This window comes from Impatiens glandulifera, chromosome 9 (assembly GCF_907164915.1).
Source record: "Impatiens glandulifera chromosome 9, dImpGla2.1, whole genome shotgun sequence".
Lineage (NCBI taxonomy): Eukaryota > Viridiplantae > Streptophyta > Magnoliopsida > Ericales > Balsaminaceae > Impatiens > Impatiens glandulifera.
In genome coordinates this window covers 36,719,880-36,728,612 of record NC_061870.1, presented here as the reverse complement: position 1 = coordinate 36,728,612, position 8,733 = coordinate 36,719,880, and the positions used below count along the sequence as shown (strand labels likewise).

Genomic DNA, 8,733 nt, shown 5'->3' with positions numbered 1-8,733 from the left:
ACTTGAAATCATAATTTTGTGACATCTCTATTATTGAGTCAAACAAGTTTTATTATAAATAGAATTTGTGGGATAAATATAAAATAAGAAAAAAATGATGCGTTTGATTTAAGCTATTATTAATGTCATATTATTTATCTAATTAATTAAAATGGAATCTGGTCGCTGTCTTAGGATCCTAGTTAGTTTTCCTACCCAACCTACAATCACTCATATCCCTAATAAAATATTTATATATATATAGAATATCAATAATAATTGTAACAATAAAATAATAAAATTTAATTAGGATTATGAAACAAGGCTTTGGGTTGGGCAGGAAGGTCTGTAATGATTAGAGAAAAAAAGGCCTTGCAAAGCAAAGAAAGAGAGAACTTCTTCAATGGAGTTTTAACCTGAAATCTGAAAGACTCTTCTTTTGGTTCAGGAAACGGTGGAGAGTTGAGTAAGGAATTGAGCTCGCTTCCACCTCTTCCCATTTGGGTTTAGGTTTTCTTCATCTCTTTGCCTACTCAAAAACACAAACCAGGTTCATAATTTCTCTTCAATTTTTCCATGGATGCGAACAAACAGATATGTAGCTCGATACTTTTTTTTATATGTATTTTACTCTCCTATGCTGCTTGCTTATAACAGGTCTACAATTTGAAACCTACGCTTCAGGAACTCAATTTTGACGGTAACTATCATTTCTGAATCTCAAATGTATATTCTATGCATTCAATATCAAAACACCCCGCTTTCTTCAGATTCATCATCTATCTGTAAATCTCAGGATATTCCGATTGTTGTTCCACACTCAATCAGCTAGTGATAAAAGTTCAGCCTTGAAATCAGACTGTTTTCTCGAAGTAAATCGCTAGTAAAACCGACGGACTTTTTCAAAATTGTCCTCATTATTCGATTGATGATGCTCATTAATTCTGATAACCCAAATTAACAAAACTATAGTTTGAATCTGAAGCACATTGAGTGCTTCCTACAGATTCTCAGTTCTATTTTCATAACCTACTGTCCTGTTTAAGATTCAGAAAAAGTTAATTTGAACTCCATATAATTAATATCTGTGGTTGGTATTGTTTCCTTAAAGCTATAGGGCACCCAAAAATTCCCTTACAAGTCTTGGAAGAATTTATACACGCTACTTGTATTCATCTTGACCACATAGTATAAGGTTTTTGTGGTGTGATTTTGATATGACATGACATCATTCTGTAAATTCCTTGTCTACTAGGGAAGCTTTTCAATTCTGTATTATAGTAGTAGGCGCTGTTACGATTTTAATGTTCTGATATTTGTTGCTTGATTAGAATTTTTAATCAAAGAGCCATGCAAAAAGATAATGTCTCTGCCACACCTGGACGGCTTCGCTACAGGAAAAGATCAAGCGAGGTTAGTTATCATAGGGGGTATATGTATCTATCTATTTGAGTACATCCAATTATTTTGGCTGTCTGATTTCATTGTTTTATCTTTTAAATCTCAGGTTCTCGCAGATGTTAGCAAAGAAAATGGAAACAAACTACTGATTAATGACCAGAACAAATATAAGTCCATGTGGACTCGTATTCACTCATCTATTTGGATGATTGGCGGTTTTGTTCTGATAATCTATCTGGGTCACATGTACATTTGGGCTATGGTGGTCATCATCCAAATTTATATGGCAATGGAGTTGTTCAATCTACTTAGGAGAGCTCATGAAGATAGACAGCTCCCTGGATTCAGGCTCTTGAATTGGTAAGGAAACTAACTGATGTGCTTCTAATAGATACTTGATTTGAAAGACTATACTGGTGAAGGCAAATATCATGTTGGAAAACTAGTCTTCAGAGAAGTGCCTAATCATACCATATAATATTAAGCCAACTTGTCACACGAAAGCCAACTAGTCTTCTACGAAAGCTACTTTTACGAATTTTAATGTGAGATCTTCTTGGCATGTTGCACATTTTTTACTTACTTTTTTGTTTGATTTCTACTTCCAGGCACTTCTTCTTCACTGCAATGCTGTTTGTATATGGCCGCATTCTCAATCAAAGGCTGGTTAATACTGTCACCATAGACAAGTATTTGTACCAGCTTGTGAACAATTTTATCAAGTACCACATGGTTACATGCTATTTCTTGTATATTGCAGGTCAGCCTCCTGATTAAGTACATGTTGTCAGGCCCTATCAGACAGTGCATATCAAAAGATGATATCCGTTTCATTACTAATTTATATTTTTCGTTTTTGCTACGATATTTCAAGTAATATTCAACACGTGATGTACCAACCCACTCATGTTAAATGTCTCTCGACACTCAGGCTTCATGTGGTTCATCCTTACATTGAAGAAGAAGATGTACAAGTATCAATTTAGCCAATATGCATGGACACACATGATTCTAATTGTGGTGTTCACCCAATCATCATTCACTGTAGCCAACATTTTCGAAGGGATTTTCTGGTAACTTACTATTAATGCATTTTAGTTTTGAGTTGAGCTCTCCTTGTGAGGATACAAGAATAACAAAATGGAGCTTTAGTCTTTGATTTCCTTTTCCAATCTTCTTTATCTTTGTTTGTATCATTTACCATCTATAACACGACTCATTATATTTGTATTTTCCATCAGGTTCCTGCTTCCGGCATCCCTTATTGTAATCAATGATATAGCTGCATATTTCTTTGGCTTCTTCTTTGGAAGAACTCCCTTGATCAAGTTATCTCCAAAAAAGACATGGGAAGGCTTTATTGGAGCATCAGTTGCAACCATCATCTCTGCATTTGTGGTCAGTAATCTATTTTTACCTGTTTGCAAATTCAGAGATGCATTTTGGTGTTGTTAGATAGTCATGTAATGTCAATGGGATGTAATCCAATGAAAATTTCACATTGAAATTGGTATACCATGATGTTGCAAATCCAGCTGACAGGACCTTGATTCTGTTGGCCTTTCCTTTAGTGTAATTCCATTTAGTTTGTAAATCTAGATATATGGGACAAATCTAGGCAGAAATGGAATGCAATGGTATATTTGATGTATTTTTTAAAGCATCGCATCTTTGTGCTTGTGCTGATTTTTTGGTCCTACTTTGAATAACTGTCATTTGTTAGACACACCAGCATACATTTAGCAGGTTTATATAATCATTTTTGTTTACATTGAGTTAATTGATTGCTTATTGTTGTGTTATGCAGCTTGCAAACATTATGGGCCAGTACGAGTGGTTAACATGCCCAAGAAAGGTGAACTTTTGTTAAATGTGTAGGTTCTTTGTTTAAGAAATATACTTGCCTTCATTAGAAACATCTCCATATTTTGTTCTACAATGCAGGATTTGTCAACTGGGTGGCTTGATTGTGATCCTGGACCACTGTTTACGCCAGAGTATTTCACTTTACCAAGGTGGATTTCAGGATGGGTAAGTGATACTTGTTATGATCTCAAATGCTGTCCATATTAGACATATCCATCATTTATCAGAAATTGCCTTTCTAGTCATATGTAATTAAACTACCAGTAGAAAAAACGGTTCTCTGCTGAAAGCATGCTTAATTTGATACTTGCCCATTATGGATATTCTGTAGACCATATACCTGTTTACGAAAGAGTTCTAAACATGTAAATGCACATAGCTAAAGGGACCACAAAAGCTGTCTTTTCTCAGAATTTTTTTAGGTCTGACCATGTTGCTTTAGCCTGAAGAGATAATAATGTGTGATGGGAATAAGAGCTTTGTAATCTGTTTCCTTTTACTTCTTATTGCTCATGATCATGTTTTTTATTTAATTTATATGATAGTAGTCAATTACGTTAATCTTGAGGTGTCATGTTCTATATGCAGCTTCCCTGGAAAGAGATCTCTATTTTGCCAGTTCAATGGCATGCAGTATGCCTTGGCCTTTTTGCATCAATAATAGCTCCTTTTGGAGGTTTCTTTGCTAGTGGCTTCAAAAGAGCTTTCAAGATTAAGGTGTACTCTTGTTACTATCTCTGGTTGTGTATTAAGCCGTATCTAATTGCGTTCAAAGCTGTTGATCCCCGGATTTCATTATTATTTTTGGTTGTTTCAGGATTTTGGAGATAGCATTCCTGGACACGGTGGAATAACCGATAGAATGGATTGTCAGGTATTCTGCAAGACTATTATTGATTGATAAGAGAACAATGGAAGTTGGTTTAGGCATATTATTATGTATGCTAAAATGTGGGGTTTGTAAAACGCAGATGGTGATGGCAGTATTTGCATATATCTATCATCAGTCATTTATTGTGTCTCAAAGTCTATCTGTTGAGATGATTATGGACCAGGTAATGTACAAATGATCTACATATCTGTAAGAAAATATTGAAACAAATTATTGACGATAGAAAGTATTGTGTAGATATTGATGAACCTGTCTTTTGAGGAGCAACTAAGTTTATACACAAAGCTCCGGAAGATAGTACAAGACCGATAAGTATGTTTGGAAGAAGATGATCGATCCTTGCTGTTTGGATTCATTGATTCTTCTTCTTCTCTCTATTGAGTGAGTACACATTGTAAAGGTCCTTTTTTTATGGTGATTGATTGATTGTACACTACCTCTACCAGTCCCACATCTTTCACTTTCCACCCTCCCCTAATATGGCCGAGGATTTGCCAAAAACAAACCAAATTTATCCTTTGCTGTTATTTAGGAGTTAGTTACTACACATTGCTAATAGTATTTCCCTTGATTTGCTAATTATGCTAATTATGAAAAGATGTTTAAGTGTGTCTTTTTGCGATTAGGAAGTGGCTTTGGCTTTTGCGATTTGTAAATCTTAATCCACATGATTCTATTCCTGAGTGCTTATGTCTTTTCGTTTTTTTAATCTGTTCACCATTTATTTTTTTGTGTCAAATATAGATAATTTTTTCTTGAATGTATTCACAAAAGAAAACTTAAAGAGTTGCAAGGAAGTAATATAATGTTTTTTTATTTTTCAATTACATTAATTATTTGTCGAATTCATGTATAACTTCAGATTCACCGAATAAGGCAACTAAGGATGTGAATGTATCTTTAATATAGGGTCAGAAACTGCATATATCAAGACATACTTTAGAGTTTGAACATTTTGATTAATGAATCTAATATTGCAATTTATTAGAGAGATTTATTTTATTTTAAAAAATAAATTAGAGAAGAGCAGAATTTGATTATGTTGGAATTGTCTTAAAAAAAATATTGAATATTTTTCATTTTTGAGTTATTTACAAAAGTTTTTATATAAAAATAAAATAAGAAACATCATTAAAAAAATATTCTGTAAAACCATATTTAAATTGTAAATTGGACAGCGGATCATCTTCTCTAATAGACCCTGGGAACTGTTCCTTCTTACTGAAATCAAAACCCTAATTGCTGCCACCAACTCCTCTTGACTTTCTGTAATGGCTGTATCTTACCAATCTCTTATCTACACATCTCCTTTCGCGAACCCTTCAAAGATCAAGATCACCACCTCTTCTCTATCTCTCTCTACAAGATGCAACCTTTCTGCCATTTCCACCACTTTGTTAGTCGAACCCGAACCCGTCTTTACAACAGTCAAATCATTCGCTCCGGCCACCGTTGCTAACCTTGGCCCAGGCTTCGACTTCCTGGGTTGCGCCGTTGATGGAATCGGCGATTACGTTACCCTCTCTGTCGATCCTGACGTTCAACCCGGCCAGATCTCAATCTCTAAAATTGACGGTATTGGAAACTCAGGCAAAAAACTCAGCAAAGATCCTCTATGGAACTGCGCCGGAATAGCCGCCATTTCCGTAATGAAGATGCTCAACATCCGATCAGTCGGATTATCCCTCTCACTTGAGAAAGGTTTGCCGCTAGGTAGTGGACTAGGTTCCAGCGCCGCCAGCGCTGCCGCCGCCGCCGTCGCGGTAAATGAAATATTTGGCGGGCGGCTATCGGCTTCCGATCTGGTACTTGCAGGGCTGGAATCGGAATCCAAAGTCTCTGGTTATCATGCAGACAATATAGCCCCAGCTATAATGGGTGGGTTCGTCTTAATTAGAAGCTACGATCCATTGGAATTGATTCCACTTCGATTCCCAAATGATAAAGACTTGTTCTTTGTGCTTGTGAACCCTGAATTCGAAGCTCCGACGAAGAAGATGAGAGCGGCATTACCGAAAGAAATATCAATGTCGCATCATACATGGAATAGCAGTCAAGCTGGGGCGTTGGTTGCAGCAATCTTGGAAGGAGATGTGAAGAGATTAGGGTTGGCTTTATCGTCAGATAGGATAGTTGAACCAACTAGGGCTCCTCTGATTCCGGGTATGGAAGGGGTGAAGAAGGCTGCCATTAAAGCAGGGGCATTTGGATGCACGATCAGTGGCGCCGGACCGACTGCTGTTGCAGTGATTGACAATGAAGAGAAGGGTCGGGAAATTGGAGAGAAAATGGTGGAAGCTTTTATGAAGGAGGGCAATTTGAGATCCAATTCTGTGGTAAGAAAGCTCGACAGGATCGGTGCTAGGCTTGTTAGTAGCTCTAGTAAGTAAGTGTGTTAAAGAAGAGATGATGAAGATCATGTTGATCAATTTCTATGGATTATGAATAATAATAACATCAATGAATGAATGAATTTGGGGGATTTTTGTTTGATATCCCATTTTTCTTATACTCTGGATTTCTCTATAATTCTAATTAACCAGTTCATTGAAACCACCAAATGATGATTAAAATCCCAAAACAGAAACAAAGATTAAACAAAATACCAATTGAATTGAAAAGAATCACTAAACTTTGCATGTTTCAAACCCTAAAATCAACAAATTAAACATCCTCCTCTCAAAGAAAGGAGGTAAACAAACAGACAGAATTTGTTTCAACATCTGAATAATAATAGAATGATAAAATGTTCAATCAAGTAGAAAGAGTCTGGCTGGCTAACAATGTTATATGTTCGAATTCCCCAATCATCAATCAAAACTTTCAAATACTAGTAAAACCTGAAAGGCTATACTCTCCTCTCTACCCCATCTTTGTTTTCTGTCATTGGGTCTTCTTTTGTTTGCGAATCTTGACGTATGGTAGAATTCCCATAAAATGGACAATCTTCGGATCCCATTCTAGTTGTTGTGCACGACAGAACATCACAAATACGTTTGCAAAGTAAGAGTTGAATCCCATGATGACATGCCATAAGGCATGACCCTGAGGATTGAATGACCATCTAGATATCTTACTGCACAAAGCTCGATCAAAAACCCAACAAAAGCTACCCAGAATTAAGGTAACCGTGTATGCCTTTGCAACACATTTAGCAGACACGTCTTCTGTATAGATATAGTACTTGTACACTCGAGGAAGGCATAGCAAGCCCAGCACTAAGCAATGCACCTTGAATCCAATCCCAAGATGGAGCCATGAGTGCAGAATTGCGAATATTCCACCATACATGAACAGGAAAGTAGGCATTGTACTCCGATAATGCCAATCTGGAGAATATAGGATGTATATGTAAAGAAGCATTTCCCATACTATCGGTGTTTCGTCACTTTCTTGTTGCCTGTCACCAAATAACCCAAAATCATACATGGTATGCAAAATCTAATCAGGAAATACCTCTAAATGATCATTTATTGACATTTCTTAAGATAAATACTTACACACGTTGTAAAGTGGCATGGAATAATATGCTTCCAAATGCAAGAATCATATTTGAAAGATGAAGCACGGCGAATCTCTTCTCGAATTTCTGCCTTACGGCGTTGATTAGGCCTATTAAAGCCAAAAGAACACAGGGAATATTCGATATGGTGTTGAAGAACTCCGCAATATATGAAGAATATAAATAATTCCCTTCGCAAGATTCAATGGTCGATGTAACAGGACCCCAGAAGCTCCACTTTACATCAGCCATCCTGCGCTTTTTTATAGTTATGAACAGCTCTAAAGTAAGTTATGAGGAGTCCTTCCCACTAGAATGTTGCAGAATTCAACAAAACCTGCAAATCAAATTGCATAAACAAATATTCAAATCCAAACCCTAAACCCAAACCCTTTTGAAGGTCACCATATTGATTCAAACTTGCCTTCTCAAGCAAGTACACTGCATTTATGTTGGAATAAAACTCATCTTAACCTGAGGTGACTGTGTATTCACTTGTATGCGATTTAACCTAAATTTGTAATTAGGGTTAATAAAACACATAAGTATAAAGAAGAAAGTCATTCTTGATCTCTATCATATCATTATAAACGAAGTGTTTCTTAAATCTGTTCAAGCAATTCAACTCAAAAGATAGCAATAGCCATCACATTCTTACATTAGATTAAGATCATAGAAAACGTTTCGTTGTCATTCACGTTCAACAAGCCTAAGTGGTTCGTACATATAATTGAATATACATACATCTATGAAGAAAAACAATACAGATCCAATAATAATAATCAATTAAGTGTTTGAACAAGAAGAAAGTATAGATCAAGACATAAAGAAAGAAGAGAATAAAAGGTCAACATTTGGTGATCTGAGGTAGAAGCAGACCTTATTCAGTGGTAACACGACCATATTTCATCTTTCCTTTCCTTTCCTTGATGTGAGAATATAGTCTCTCTCTCTCTCTGAGTCTGTCTTTGTATAATTGGAGACGATGGATGGATCGGAAAGTTAAAGAGACGACCGATGCTACTACTTCAGCTTGAGCCCGAGCTTGAGCCCCAAGGATTCTTGAATGACCGGTCAAATCATTCCCAATTTT

At 36.2% G+C, this 8,733-nt stretch overlaps 3 protein-coding genes across 4 annotated transcripts; 2 read left to right on the top strand and 1 right to left on the bottom strand.

The window, feature by feature from the left end:
- Nucleotides 1-309: 309 nt before the first annotated feature.
- LOC124915154 (phosphatidate cytidylyltransferase 1) lies at nt 310-4,761 on the top strand. The gene is made up of 13 exons (XM_047455818.1): nt 310-529; nt 637-679; nt 1,311-1,392; nt 1,487-1,740; nt 1,989-2,140; nt 2,312-2,453; nt 2,622-2,778; nt 3,188-3,235; nt 3,325-3,411; nt 3,835-3,963; nt 4,064-4,120; nt 4,218-4,301; nt 4,376-4,761. Exons 3-13 carry the CDS (start codon nt 1,330-1,332, stop codon nt 4,448-4,450), a joined length of 1,248 nt encoding a protein of 415 aa, XP_047311774.1. The 5' UTR covers nt 310-529; nt 637-679; nt 1,311-1,329; the 3' UTR covers nt 4,451-4,761.
- A 560-nt stretch (nt 4,762-5,321) lies between these two features.
- Nucleotides 5,322-6,636, top strand: LOC124914201 (homoserine kinase). Its single transcript, XM_047454700.1, has one exon. It carries the CDS (start codon nt 5,410-5,412, stop codon nt 6,526-6,528), a length of 1,119 nt encoding a protein of 372 aa, XP_047310656.1. The 5' UTR covers nt 5,322-5,409; the 3' UTR covers nt 6,529-6,636.
- Nucleotides 6,637-6,731: 95 nt separating this feature from the next.
- On the bottom strand, nt 6,732-8,733 carry LOC124914505 (alkaline ceramidase). Of its 2 annotated transcripts, XM_047455069.1 has the most exons (4): nt 8,520-8,733; nt 8,065-8,151; nt 7,639-7,977; nt 6,732-7,538 (listed from the first exon to the last, which is right to left on the bottom strand). In XM_047455069.1, the coding sequence occupies exons 3-4, from the start codon at nt 7,890-7,892 to the stop codon at nt 7,022-7,024; spliced, it is 771 nt and encodes a 256-aa protein (XP_047311025.1). In that variant the 5' UTR covers nt 7,893-7,977; nt 8,065-8,151; nt 8,520-8,733; the 3' UTR covers nt 6,732-7,021. The 2 variants fall into 2 exon arrangements, with proteins under 2 accessions (XP_047311025.1, XP_047311024.1); XM_047455068.1 differs by lacking the exon at nt 8,065-8,151.